This window comes from Quercus lobata, chromosome 3 (genome assembly GCF_001633185.2).
Source record: "Quercus lobata isolate SW786 chromosome 3, ValleyOak3.0 Primary Assembly, whole genome shotgun sequence".
NCBI classification, from domain to species: Eukaryota; Viridiplantae; Streptophyta; class Magnoliopsida; order Fagales; family Fagaceae; genus Quercus; species Quercus lobata.
The window spans coordinates 32,851,893-32,867,401 of record NC_044906.1 but is presented as its reverse complement, the minus strand read 5'-3'; the positions used below and the strand labels follow the sequence as shown (position 1 = coordinate 32,867,401).

General features: G+C 31.8%; 2 protein-coding genes across 2 annotated transcripts; both read right to left on the bottom strand.

Annotated features, from left to right (window-relative positions):
- Positions 1–914: 914 nt before the first annotated feature.
- Positions 915–3,726, bottom strand: LOC115979008 (GDSL esterase/lipase At5g33370-like). The gene is made up of 5 exons (XM_031100946.1): positions 3,407–3,726; positions 3,144–3,271; positions 2,477–2,719; positions 1,581–1,833; positions 915–1,380 (listed from the first exon to the last, which is right to left on the bottom strand). The coding sequence occupies exons 1-5, from the start codon at positions 3,648–3,650 to the stop codon at positions 1,151–1,153; spliced, it is 1,098 nt and encodes a 365-aa protein (XP_030956806.1). The 5' UTR covers positions 3,651–3,726; the 3' UTR covers positions 915–1,150.
- An 8,566-nt stretch (positions 3,727–12,292) lies between these two features.
- Positions 12,293–15,291, bottom strand: LOC115982286 (GDSL esterase/lipase At5g33370-like). Its single transcript, XM_031104849.1, has 5 exons — positions 14,924–15,291; positions 14,676–14,803; positions 14,258–14,500; positions 13,529–13,781; positions 12,293–12,786 (listed from the first exon to the last, which is right to left on the bottom strand). The coding sequence occupies exons 1-5, from the start codon at positions 15,168–15,170 to the stop codon at positions 12,548–12,550; spliced, it is 1,110 nt and encodes a 369-aa protein (XP_030960709.1). The 5' UTR covers positions 15,171–15,291; the 3' UTR covers positions 12,293–12,547.
- Between the last annotated feature and the right edge of the window lie 218 nt (positions 15,292–15,509).

Below are 15,509 nucleotides of genomic sequence, written 5' to 3'. Positions count from 1 at the left end.
AGAGAGAGAGAGAGAGAGAGAGAGAGAGAGAGAGAGAGAGAGTTTCAGATGGGTTAAAAAGGGAGAGTTGATAAATAATAATAAAAAGTGAGGAAAATATTATTTAAATAAAATAGATGATAGAATAGACAAACTAATGTAAGTGTTTTGTAAAAATATGTGTAAAATAGAAAAAATATGTTTTTTTTTTTACAAAATTGACAGAAATTTTACATTCACTGATGTGGATGCTCTAAAAGCCCTTGTTTACACTCTCCAATAATAGGTTGCCACATTAAAATTTTGTGAATAAGAAAATAGGAATTGAAACACATAATCCCACTCTCTTTTTATATCCTATCACTATCAGGAAAATTAGGCCCAAATCAACTGAAAACTTTTTAATGAGGTACCAACTTTTTCAGGTCATAACTTTTTATCATCAATCCAAATGATTTCATTAGAAATTAGATTTCAAGGGCTCTACAACAACACTAAAATCGCCCAAAATAGAGGCTGCAGGAAGAGCTGTGAACGAATTATTCAAAGTTGAGGGAAAAATTAGTCAAAAAAGCTCGAAGCTGGCCTTTTGTGCAGGAAAAATACAATGTTGATCACACGCATCACTTTGTTTTTGTACTCAAGTTTAGGCATTACTAGGACTCTTTTCGTTTGGAGGTGGTGTTAAGAAAGCATTGTTTTGCACTTAATTAGTGTTAGCGGTTTGTGATTGCCCTTAATTAGAGTTTTGGTAGAGGCGATAAAAGAGTTTCATTCAAGCAATTGATCCAATTCAATCCAAGGTGGAAATTCATTAATGTGGTCTCAATTGGGTATATTTGAGGCTTTAGTTTTGTGAAAGTTTCGACAGTGACACTTATTTTCTGTTGCTGCTTTTGGATATATCATATATGTATAAGGTCACTCAAATCACGTGAATCTTCTATCGCCCTTTGAGATTGTTTTATTCTAGTCTTTACAATTTATGTCAACCAAGAGATATCAATTATTCAAGAAGAATTTCTCCATTGATAACTTATCAAACAACATATTTAAGTACATCAAACCCCATGTTCCATTACACACCTAAACAAACTTTTGCCAATTGATTAATGATAGTGAAGAAATAAATTATTTCCAATAGGAAAACAATAACTCTCAGTTAATGGAGTCATATTTTATCCAAGGCCATGATAGTGCTGAGATTCATGGGGCTCATGTAGTCAGTAGAGCCGGTCAGGATCTGCTGAACAATAACTCTGTTCGCCTTTTCAGATGGATGGAATGGATCCCAAAATGCATACAAGTCTCGGTTGGGGCACAAGTTGGAGAGTGATGTGCATAGTCCAATGCCGTTGTAAGGTCCTTGTCCACAACAAGCTATCCTTGAAGAACTAAACCCTGCCCAACCACAACATGCTCATGTTATGTCTTATTTTTTTACCAACAAATAATCCTACAATATCCATTGTATAGAAAATGTTCTTTGAGATAGGAAAATATTCTATCATTTGTGAAATTTTATTGTGTCCCTAACTTTATTGTTTGTGGTTATAATTAAGACAACGCAAATAAATAGTTAGACATTGAACCCAACATACCAAACGCTTGAGGGTTAGAAATGAAGTCAGTGTGCGTTTGTTGTGTATTAGCAGCAATGAACACATCTCTGCCAATTTTGTTATTCAGATCTCGTATCATTTGATTGAGTTGTGGGTTATACAAGGCAGCGGCTCTTTGGAGTTCAGCTGAGCATCCACCATTTGTATTTCGCATGGCTAATTCTGCCGGAACACAACCCAGTGGTCCGGTACCTGTCACAAGAACCCTACGTGCTCCAAGATCATATAGCTTCTGCAATGAGATCAAAAACATTGAAGGAAGCATTAATCATTTGGCAAGTGAATTTGCCTTTTTTTGGGGCGAATGAAAATGTATTTGGTATTTACTAGTAACTAGTGCATTTTTTTTTTCATACTTAGATTTTCTCTCAAATTTTTTATTCCAATTAAAGTTTATTGTCAAAAAATTTAAGATATTTTCATTATTTATTTTAAATTATTTTAATAATTTATTTTATATATATATATATATATTTGTTTTGAAAAGAACTCAATCTTTGGGCGTTTGGTAGATATATAATATAGAATAATTTTTGTTATTTCACACTTACTATCTATTTTAGTATTCAATTTTAATTAAAATCATTAAAATTTTATTCGACGTATGATTTTTATTTTATTAATACACTAACTGCTAAGGTATGACAACACTGATTTTCTCTAAAAAATGTATCACCCCAATGTCTAATTGTTCATGCACGAAAGAAAAACAGAAAACAAACGCACACTGCTTTTGGCCTGAGCAACCAGATGTCTCTACTTGGAGATGTTTTTTTTTTCTATCTTTAATTTTATTGGTTACTTTTTTCAGACTAGCTAGCGGTGCATTGCATGTAGAGCCAAACAAAAGCACAGTAAAGTTAATGGTAAATTACCTGTAAAAGTTTTTTGTATTCTGAGATGAGATACTTGACATAATCCGGAAGTCGGTATTGGCGAGACCTTGCAGAAAAGGGCACCAAGTAGTAGTTGTTTACAAAATCATTGCCACCGACAGTGATGAGGACAAGCGCTTCTTTCACTAGTCTCTTTGCTTGGTCACTTCCAATAAGATTACTTACTCTTTGCTGGTATTCTTGAAAGTATTCCAATTGTCTATACATTCTTATTATGTTTAGCTGCAAAAAAAATACAATTATATATAGGCCATTTCTTAGATTAGCCTTTGCATTTTGATAGTGCTTTCAAGTTTTTGAAAGAAAAAAAACTAATTGTTCGGGAGAGGCATATGATACAATTAATGTACGTATTAGAAATTCAGTATTTGTCATGAACCATGACATATATGGAGTAGTTTTATAAAATAGTGAGACATTAAAATAAAAGGCATTATCCAAACGAATTATAGAAAGATTAATTATGTGGTTGCAAACTAGAAAAATTAATTGTGTTAGAGAAAATTCGCATAGTAGGTTTAGCATCGTTGACATTATTTTTATCGTACACTAATAATATCAGATTGCGCCAATGATCATAAAAAGGAGAAAAAATGTGTGTTCCTAAACTTGTTGGTTAAACTTAAGATGGCCATTGATCACTTACAAACTGAATTCCAGTGTCATTGAGGATTCCAATGCCCGCTGAAGCAAAGTTGGCACCAACAAGGAGCTTTTGTCCTGTGAGCTCAGGACTCAAGTATGGCAATGTGGGCTCAGAGCCGAGCTGCTGACCTAAAAAAGCAAGCAATTCACTAAATACATATTTATATACATATTGATAGTCATGCACGTACAAAGTAGACTAGAGAGTAACTTCAAATAATGATTTGATAATTATTAAAGCAATAATGCAGATTGAAACCCAACTGATAAGGTCAGGGATGTTAAGGCCATTGGAGAAACGCCCTGTAGGACGATGAGTTGGATAATCAATGCCATAAGGAGGTGAATCGGCACGGGCAGTTGTAGCCAGGTAATTGTTGTTGCCATTGTCAACAAGTGAATCGCCAAAGACGAAGAAAGCCCTGGCATCTGTTGTGTGAACAATGTTTCCTATTGCTAATGCAAGACCCAAAATCATCCAAGAAATGAAAGTGGATGAGGCTTCCATTGTTGTGGTTTGAGTAACTGTTTAGAACTGCTTTTTGCTTTGTACTAAGAACTCCGTGTAGTTGGTGTAAGACTGGGGATGATCTAGGGTGTTTTATAGCTTGTGGATTCTAGTTACATTGTATGGATTGGACCCCCAAAAATAAAGCAGGGAGGACAGTGATAATTGTGTTAGCTAGGGGAACAGTTTCTACCAGCTTTGAAATTAATCAATGTCATGAAATATAGATATGCTGAAGACAGCTTTTGGTTCAAAATCTTTAATTCTTGCATGATTTCACTTACAATCTAATCTAAGAATTGAATCATGACAGTTGTATATTATTGAAACTTTAAACTTACAATTTGAATTTGTATTGCATTTTAAACAAAACTATATTTATAGAATATAAATTTTGGTGTTTAAGATAATCCTATACAACTTGGCCATTAGTAACTAAATAATTGATAACTTTGATAATTATCGATAAATTTTTAAATAACCAATACCTTGAAAATTAATAAATATATTTTGTTTTTCTATCTAGCATTTCAAAAGAAAAAAAAAATATTTTGGATAAAAATAAGTATTTAATTTTCTAAAATTAACTTGTATAGTTATTTTAAGGGAAAGAAGTGAAAATTTTATTTTGATTGGAAATTAAAGTCCCGTAACTTTTGAGAATTGAGATGTTTATAAGAATTGTAATTCTTGAAACGCTCAAAAACTCATGAAATGAACAACTACATTTGGACTTTTAAGAATTAACAATTGTTAGGGTCAATAGATTGATTTTTGGCAAAATATGAACAAATCCTTGAGTCTTGTTAAGTCTATAATGTGTTTTTTTTTAAGTCCAAGTCGACCAATTAAAGACATCAAGCTCAACACGTCCTTGATTAATTGAGACAAGATCAACTGCAAGCTCCATAGTAGTTGATCATTAAAGAATTGCAGATTATTTTTTACTATGATGCAATTTGTATTATGGTGGTTGTAAAAGTGGGTTTTGTAACCCTAATTAGAGAACTTAAATAAAAGCACAACCTTTCATAAGGTTGTAGAGGTAGAAACTCTAAGGGATTTAGAGGGGGGAAAAAAATGCCTAAAGCCTGTAGCCTCCACCTATTCAACCTGTGTTTTTAGAAGCAAACTAAGAACCATCATTAACGGTGCTTTAATGCTATAGTGCATATCAAATCTTAAGCCACAGAGTCTAGTAATTCCTACTGTAAGTAACAATACTAGGATCTGGATATTGTTGTATTATGTACTTCCATTTTATTATTGTAAATTCTTTTGTTGGGTGGTTATCGGTAAACCCCTAGAGGGTTTTATTGTCAAAGTTTCATTTTGCAACCATATCGCATGTGTCTTTTATTTTTATGCCACTTACTCTTTGCAATATGGTTCTATGCATAGTTAACCCAATTAGAACTCAGCAGTATAATTGATTAATTAATCAAGTTGGCATAAATTGAGTTAAAATCAATCAAATAGCGACTAAATTTCCTATCACTAATTTTTAGTGGAAATATAATTTAGAGTACGTACACCATCCATTTAATCCAGATTGCATGGTTAATTAATCCTAAATGGAGAACGCCGAAATATCCTAGTCTTTCAACATCGATCAGAATGAACCAAAATCCATGCATGTGAGAAGGTTCAATAAGGACCGGTTCACATCAACGTATCAAATTCTAAACGTGAGCCCTGATCTTTAAAGGGAAAAGAAAATTCCTGATCCAAAACTCAGTACGACTCAAGGTTACCGTGTCTTTCAAAAAGCAAGAATCACTACTTCTTCTCTTTTTGTTGATAGTGATATTAATTATATTGTATAAATTAGTTAGGAATTTTGTGCAACATTTTTTTGGTATAAGTTAAGAGAATTTCATTTCAAAACGATTTCTTTTTTCGTGTAACATTGTGAAAATAGGGTTTATAGTCTCAAGTCATTTTAAATATTAAATAATATAACACTACATACAGATATCGAGGTTTTATATTAATATTTAGTTTAAACCATTTTGGACTAATTAAAGATTTTAATGAAATTTTTTCTACTGCTAGTGACTAAATATTTCATTGATATGATGTAGGGTCAGCCGCACAATTAATAGAAAGCTTTGAATCCTTTGATTAAAAAAAAGAAGAAAAAGAAACCCCATAGGTCAACTTTTAGGTTAGCTTTCAATTAAAACATTGTCATGAAAGGAAGAAGCTACGAGGCCATTTTTCTCTTGTGCCATGTGATATGCATAAATGGGATGGGCTTGTTGGATGGAGCTGCACACTAATTTACTCTCACCGCTCAAACCCATGACAAATTGGAACAATGAATTATTGGCCCTTTTGAACACTTTTACCAAAAAAACTGTCTTTTTTATTTTTTTTTATATTTAAAGAATTCACATTAGTTTTTGCAAAAATTTTCTTCTATTTTATTATAATTTTTTTTAACACAATCACATCAAATTATCTATTTTACATTATATTCAATAAAATATTTATTTTTTATTTAATTTTTTACTATTGTTTGTCCATTTTTTTCTGTTGGTTTCCCTTTGTGAGAGAGAAAAAGATAAATGAAAAAAAATATTGATATATATGCACATAAACAGTAGTTATGTTTATTTACATAATTACTGTGGCTAGAGATAAAATTCTATTTTGTACAATTTTGTATAAACTAATGTGGATAATTTTTAAAGTTAAATGTGCAAATTTTACTTCTTAAATTATTGTGCATTGAGTTTCAGTTAACTCAATTGGTAAAAATTTTAATGGTTGAATAAGAGATTTTGAATTCAATTTCTGTCTATGCCAAAAATTGATTAATGCTTGATCTGATTGGTGTATTAGTTTGATAATAAAGAGTTATCATCAAGAGTGGATATCATAGGTTGAAAACTATCTAAAAAATAATTATTATTATGCATTGTTTCCCTCAAAAAAAAAAAAAAAAATTATGCATTGACTCTATAGTGTATAGCCAATTTGCTTTTTTTTTTTTTTTGCAGAATAAATGCTCAGTACTATTAGTCGGTGAGAAGGAATGAATGCTATATACCTAAGTTTGCGGTGTGACTTGAAGCACTGCCAAAACTGATAGCATATATCTTTGCTAATTTCCTACTATCTACTCTCAGAACTGAAAATCTACTATATATTAGACTGGTATTTATTAGGTTCTATTTTTAGTTCGGCATTGGATTTGGTTTTATTTTTCTATTTTTAATTTGGAATTGGATTTGGGTGTTTTTTTTTTTGTCAATACAAATAAGAGAACAAATAACAAAATACTCAAAAATAAAATTTAAATAATACATAAAATTTTAAATTTACTTTACAAAATCTAAAGTTTACTAATAATATCATCACTATAAAAGAACAAAAATACTAAATGTCGTGGACCACGTCAAGTGTGTGATAGTAACGTGTAAAAATTGATATGATGAGATCCAAGAGTGAGATTGAGAAGCAGAAACAAAGATAATGACATTACAAATGTTGAGGTTTAGGGGCTGTTTGGATTTTTTTTTGGTCATCACTCATCACTCCTCACTCAATTTTCGTCACTCATCACTTAAAATACCCTGATTTCCCCAAACCCACCCAAATGGCACTCATCACTCAGTTATGCCGTTACTTTTTGTTTCCAAAAAAAAAAAAACTAAAAAGTCAAGATATGCGACTGAACAGTGAGAGATATGCAGCTGAACTTTGTTTCAAAAAAAAAAAAAAAAACCCAAAAGTCAAGCATTGCGGTTGATCAGTGAGAGAGTTGTGAGTTTAATTACGAAAATACCATTGGAAACTGAAAATACCTAAAATATGTTTTCAGTTTCCATAACTCATAACTTAAAAATCAGAGAATTGAGCAATTGAAACAAAAACTAGAAACAAAAGGTGTTTTCAGTTTCCATAACTCATAACTCAAAAATCAGAGAATTAAGTAATGGAAACAAAAACTAGAAACAAAATCCAAACGGACTTCTCAGTCATGGGTCTCACTATTTTTGAGTTATGAGTTATAAAAACAGCAAATTCAAATAGCCCCTTAGTTTTAAGGTTTTTTTTTTTTTTTTTTTTTTTCAAATTTAATAATGGTTAGGCATACTAAACTATTAGGCTAGCGTATCAAAGAAATCACACTTTGTGAATGTGATGTGAATTGTCAATTGTGAATTGTCCCATTTAGCCATTTTGTCTGACTTTATTTATATAAAAAATTCCCTAAATAAACGGGTCAACCCAGTTGACCCGTGGGCTGATCCGACCTAACCTAGAAATTAATTGGGTTGGGTTGGTTTGTTTTTATTCCAGGTAAAAAATTCTTGGGTTGTGTTGGGTATTTTTCATCTGGTTTGGATCAGATAAATAAGTTTAATTTGCCAAATCTAAGTATATTACTTACACTTAAATTTTTGGGTGTATTTCAGTGTACAATTGTTCTCTTTTCTTTTTTATTTATTTTTGAAGTCTACAACGTCTTCATTTTACATACATGTTATGCATATGAGCAAATGATAAAGGCATATTTTACATAAAAGGCGTATTTTACACATAGATTATATGCATATATATGAGCAAATGATATCTATAAGGGTACTAATTGCACATTCTTGTTAATTTATATAATCTGTATGTTAAATGTGGATATTGTTCGTGAAATTGGGAACATTTGTGTATACAGAGTGCATGTTAATAAGTAGGTAAGAATATTTTTCCCATATATGTGAGATGTGAGATAGAAGTGTTACACAAAAGATGACGGAATTATTCTCCAAAAGTAGGGACAAACAAAACTTGGTTCTTGATTTAACAAGTTGGTATGTTCAGAATCTTCAGATAGTTGTCGGTAACAGATTGTATACGTATATAAAGCTTAACGTAGCAGGAGAAACATTTCAGCAAGCAAATTAAAACCCCACTAAATAGGTGAGTATTGTATCTTCTAGCAATCTTCTGGTTCCTTGTTTCTCTCTTTGCTGGTAGGGTTTCTTTTAAATGTAACAATATTATGCAAACTTGAATTTTCAGGCTCTTCAATTTACGACTGGGCTTTACAATAATGAATTTTGCAACCCTATCATAATTACTTATATCACAGAAAGTACAAGGGGTATGGGTTCTTTCTGGTGGGCAAGTAAATGCTCACATGAAACTTGCTAAGTAAAACTGGCTTGCTAATAAAATTTGTGGCTTAAAAGTGCAACCATTCATCATTTTCATTTTGTATAGGTTCTAATATAATGCTCATGGCTTGCACAGTTCCAACCGGATTTTTTAAAGAACATCAAATGCCATTAAATCTACTGCCACATGCACTGTCCAAATGTTTAAACACATACAAATGGGAAATTACCAGAGTTCATCAAGAATTTTTTTTGTGAAGGTGATAAATGACTAATTATCACAAATGTAGATCCAGATGTGAGAAATTGTTGAATTAATAATTTATTCCTGCACTTATCCAATCCGTAGGCTCCAATGCTGCTTCTTTTTCCCCTCATGTGTATTCCAAGTATGTATCTTCCAACTCCGAAAATACCAATTTTCCAAATAGCAAGGTTGAAATAATATTTTTTCACAACTGCATTACCAAAAGTAACAAGTTTTAATTGAAATAAAATTATTTTTACATGTATTCATTATTAACATTTTTTTTTCTTTTGTTTTTAATGTATCGTTTACAATATGTTATATCAATAGCTATGAAAAAAAGTTCACATTATTTTCTGAAAGTTTGAGGTGGTAAATTTATCTATTTTTAATAGTCTCTTCAAATTCTAAAAGTACGTAATGAATACAAACCTTTGACTAAAAAAAAATAAAAGACAAAATAATCACCTACGGGTTTTCAACTATCTCAAATGTAATGTTGTTAACGTGACATGAGTGAATTTTGTCAATTTTATGTGTTTGTTATGTCACATAGGGCTAGTTTGGATGGAATGGAAGTAGAGTGATTTGGCCGGAAATTAGCCCTCCATCCAAACTAGCCAATAGGTGCATTACAGAAGTTGAACCCTTGCGACCTTTATTTGGTTGGGAATACATCTTCTTACCACTTCTAATCATACAGTGAGGTAACATACTCATGCACATCCTAATTTCTTTGATATATGGTATTTTTGGTAATTTATTTGCTAAATATGTGACAAAAAAAAAACACAGTTTTTGATAGCTTTTATGCTAAATATGTTACAAAAAGATAAAAATTAGCATTTTAAAAAAATAATTTTATTTATATATATATACATTTTTTTTAAAGCATATGCAAAAAAAAAAAAAACATAAAAAAGCTTTTTGTGAAATGCACATCTGATCATATCATGGATTTCATAAACTTCATCAATTTGAATTCTAATTTTCCTCCAAATATAAGTACAAAAAATAAAACCCAACATTTTTATCTAGCATGAGATTAGCAGTTAGCACAACTTTGATAATTACTGGAACCCAATATTAAACTTTTCATTGGTTTTAATTACTGAACCACACTATGTTACACAAAAGATGGGCCTAAAATGAATTAATTATTTGGTCAATGGGTTAATTAAGATTTGTAATTGTGACGTTCTGTTTTTCTTTTCTTCTTTTGTAGAATTATTAAACTAGTGAACCATTGAATTTAATTATTAGACATTAAACTTAAAAATAATGTATTATCCAAATATGTTTTTTTACTTGAAGTGTCTTTGTTATTTGTATTGAAAGAATGATTATAAACATGTTATAAAATACGTTCATGTTTCTTTCTTTTTATTATGTGAGAATTAATGTGAATCAGAAGGGATTGGCCTGACCTATATGAGTAAGATTCTTAAGAATAGTAATCCATTATAGACCTCCATACCCAATTTCTTACCTGACTTGTTCACCATGAAGAATTTGCAAGGGGTTTTCCTAGAGACATAAAAACATTTTAATTTTGTAACTTATGCAAATTTTAAAAATTGGTATGTACTCTCTCTCTCTCTCTCTCTCTCTCTCCTAGGTTAGCTAATAATGGGTACAACAAGAGAAGGCCTATTTGTGGTGGTATAACAATGGCTTGGGGGAGGTTGATAGGTTCCACTTGATGAAACTTGCCATGAACAAGACGTCAAAATGAAGCGCAAGATATTGTTTGTATCGATTGGAAATTAATTCCTGTTTCAAAAGCAGATGGAGAGGAGTCTTTTCTTATTATTCGATACATCACACTCTTCTCTTAGAAGTGGCAAGGGAGTGACTTTTATGTTTTTTATTGTTTGTATCAACTGAATACTAAATCCTGTTTCGAAAGCAAATTGAGAATTACTTAACATACGATACATCACATTCTTTCAAGTGGAAAGGGATTGGCTTTTATGTTTTAGAACAGAAAAGATTAGTGCTAAACTAAACATATCACAATTATGAATTTCCAAAACAAGTTTTCATAGCATTAACCAACCCTTGATCGATAATAGCAGCGGCATTAATGATCCAAATGCTAGTTCTTATCTTTGTTTTCCAATCGGCTTCAGTGTTTGGTACATCCGATTCCTGTCTTCCCATCAAAGTCATCATTAATACTAAGTAAACTACTTTCCTACCAATTTTAATACCTATCAACGTAGTGTCTCTTCATTATGATCATGACAACTGATTTTAGAACAAGCGACAATTTTTTACTACCGACAGATAATGTAGGTTCTAAAACAAACTTATTAAAAAGAGCAATTAAAAAGCTCCAAATTTTTGTTTTCTTTTTTGACTTTCTTCTTCTTGTGACAAAGCGTGTCGGCATTTAATAGTTTATAAGCAATAAAAGAAAGGAATATATAAATTAAGTTATAAACTAAAATCTTTGTCAGTGCATGGGGGTTTAGGAGGGAAATGATTCGAGCTGTGGGGTTAGCAGCATATTGTAATTATCTCTTAAAAAAAAAACTAAAATATTTGTCTTTAAATAAACTTTGTTCAAAATTTTAGTTTTGTTCCTGAATTAAGTATTGTTTGGAGCATTTTAATATTAATTAATTAAAATGAATTTATATGACCATATAAATGTATAGATGTGAGAATTAATGTGGAAGATGATAAGTAAATGAAAATGTTTAATTCCATATTGAAAATGAGAGAGATTATTTTATTCTTTTTAATTATGGTGATTATTGGGCTAATATGAATTGATTCAAATATTGGGCTAGACATGTACACATGGGGGTGAAAGGAGGAAGTGTTAAAAATAGAAATCAGCCTCTTGAATCTCCTTAAAGAGAGCAAATCGTGTCTCAGTCCTTAAAGAAAGCGAATGCCATGTCTCAGTCTAAATATTGTTGTGTATTTATGTTAGTTTAAATTTTGTTCCCGAATAATTTAACCTCACTACTTCTCTTTTAAAAATGAGCTGATTGTTGTAAAATTGGTGATTTTTTCTATAACTAACTTTAATCCTTACTGATATATATGAGGTCAAAAATTCAAAAGAAAGCAAAAATTGCACATCTGTTTGGTTTAGCAATGATATCATTAATCATTGTTCATGGCAAGTTTCATCAATTGGAACCTACCCCCAAGCCATTGTTATACCACCACCTACTCTTGTTGTACCCATTATTAGCTATCACATTAATTATGAGCAAATCTAGGAGAGAGAGAGAGAGAGAGAGACAGAGTCTGAATGAAAATTGATTTTGTAATCAATGTTGTTATTAAACAGATTGAAAATCTGGTTAATGCTTATTCATCAACCAATTATTCAAACTAACTTTTGAAGATCACGCTACATTGGAAATAAATTCTATGACACGTACAACACAACTTCTTTTTTTTTTTTGAGAATCACGTACAACACAACTTGAATTGTAATAATACATAATAATAAATTACTAACTTATAAAACATATTCTGTATTCCAATGCAAGCAAGACAATTTATTAGGTCATGGTCATAGAGTCCAAGGCCAAGGCGGTGCTGAGATTCATGGGGTACATCATCTCGTTAGAGCCACTCAGGATTTGTTGAACTATTATCTTGTTTGCCTTTTCAGAGGGATGGAATGGATCCCAAAATGCATATTGGTCTCTGTTTGTGCACAAGTTTGATGCTACTGTGCAAAGTCCCAGACCATTATTGGGTCCTTGCCCACAACATGCCATCTTGGATGTGGTAAATCCTGTTCAGGAATAACAATGCTGGTCAATTTCATTTTCAACAATTAAGGACAAGTCTTTTTCAGAAGTTTGAATCAATATTGTTTAAAATTTATACCAAAAAAAAAAAAAAAAAAGTTGAATAAAGAAAAAGTGAGGGACCAGACCAGGCTGTATATATTCATATATCTTTCTAAGACGAATTAAAACCATCCAAATCTAACACAAACTAAACTATTGAATGGGGTGTCACAGATAAAACCATAAAGGGGTATACGTTGTTCCAACATAAAAATAATCGGGTAGGTTGTTCCATTAAGATACCAATTGAATAGGGTAGTTTTAATAAATGCAAATCGATCACTTTTTATTAAAATTTTGTTTTTGTGTGAATAATCCAACTACCACGTTGTGTATTAGATTCCACACTTGCATGTCACAAAAAAAAAAACACATTAGTGAATCAGTCAATTCACTAGAAGATTAGGCATGTTACACCTAACTTTCTTTCCCTTTCAAATTAATTGCTTCCCAAAAAAATAATCCTAAAGGTTGAAAACAATGTAAAGTAATTTGACCAGTATTCTTAAGACATTTATTAATTGATCATTTTAGAAAAATTTTAGTATTATTCTCATAAAAATATAAAAAGTTGTCAAAAAAAGTCAGTTGTGATTTTCTTTTTTTATAAAAAATTTCTAAAAAAATTTCTTAAATTGATGTTTTTAAGACATTCGTTAACATTTCCTAAATGGAAAGACATACCATATGCTTGAGGATTACTTATGAAATCATTGTGCATCAACGCAGTATTAGCAGCAATAAAAACATTGGAACCGATCTTGCTGTTGAGACCTTGAACCATCTGAACAAGTTGTGGGTTGTACAAGGCGGCAGCTCTTTGCAGTTCAGCTGAGCATCCACCATTGGTGCTTCGCATGGCAAGCTCTGCTGGAACACAACCTAGTGGTCCAGTTCCTGTCACAAGGACCCTACGTGCTCCAAGATCATATATTTTCTGAAATCACATTAACTTGTGATATTAGCTTTAAAAAAAAAAGTCTGCTTTTTGACTCAAAATTTAAGCCATTTAGCTTGATAAGAAATCTAATGATTAATGATAAGTCTAACGACATAATAAATTTTGCATCTGTTGCGGTGATGTTAATGGTGGTTTAAGTGAAAATGATGTTATGCTAATCACAATTTATTGTTTCAATTATTTGTTTTTTTTTTTGTTTTTTTTGTTTTTTTGTTTTTTTGTCTTTGTGACACTTTTAAATAATTAATTACATTGATTAGAAGCAAATAATTAGCAACTTTATCAAGATATGATAGGTTATTTCTCTAAACAAAAGATTAGGCATGTTACCCTTTTTAAGTACACATGTAGACTATACATATATATTGGTACGTATTGCACGTAGCACATTGTGTGTAATTGTGCATGTAAAACCAGAAAGGTAGCTAGCCAAGGTAATAAATAGGATTTACCTGTAGAAGTTTTTCGTACTCAGAAATGAGGTACGTAACATAATTCGGGAGATTGTATTGGCGAGATCTGGCAGAGAAAGGCACCAAGTAGTAGTTGTTAACAAAGTCATTGCCACCAACAGTGATGAGGACGAGTGCTTCATTAACACGTCGCTTTGCCTGCTCAGCTCCAATTTCAGCAGCTAGTCGTCGCTGATATTCTTCAAAGTATTCAAATTGTCTGAACATTCTGATAATGTTCACCTGCAAGAGGTAACATATATTAATTTAAGCCTTGCATGATTCGGATTAAATTTAACAAATCTAAAAATGTATCCAAGGTCGTGGCATTTAAAATGTGGCAATTTGTAAGAAATAAAATCTTAACCGTGAAATGGGTCTCGCAATATAAATAAATTGAGACACATGTTAGACTTACGAACTGGACTCCAGTGTCATTGAGAATTCCGATTCCAGCAGAAGCAAAGTTTGCACCAACAAGTAGTTTTTGTCCAGTGAGCTGTGGGCTCAAGTATGGTAACAATAGGTCCGTGCCAAGTTGCTGACCTGAATGTACATTTTTTTGTGTTAATCAATCGTACAAGACTCATAAACAATTACAAATTAATGAATAGAAGGTTGGAATTTTAGCATGAAAAATAATGAGAAAAAGGAATGTAACCCAACTGATAAAATCTGGAATGTTGTAGCCATTAGAGAATCGGCCAGTAGGTCGATGGGTGGGGGCGAAATCAATGCCATAAGGAGGAGAGTCTGCTCGGGCAGTGGTTGCCAAGTAGTTGTTGTTGCCATTATCAACCAGTGAATCTCCAAAGACGAAGAAAGCCCGAGCAGCCTCGCTTTGAGTACTAAGAGTTCCCAATGCCATGACCATGAAAATGATCCATGAACAAAAAACCAATGAGCTAGCCATGGAATTGAAGGTAGAAGAGGAAAAACAAAGGAAATGATATATGAGAAAGACTGCAAGTAGCTCTATTTGTGTGCACTGCACAGTGCACAATCAACTCTGGTGTTGGTATGTGAATTCAAGAATAGGGATAAGCTTTATATAGGTAGGGGTTCTCGTTGTTTGGAGTATATGAAGGCCCAGTAAAGACAATAATCACAAAAGCAAGGTAGTACAGGTAGTTGTGCATTGCAATGCCGTGAGGTCAGCACTGATCACAGTGTTGTCAAATCCAAAAATCTTGTGGGTTTTTTTTTTTTTTTTAATCCAAGCTTAATTTACCTGCCTTTCCAAATCAATCAT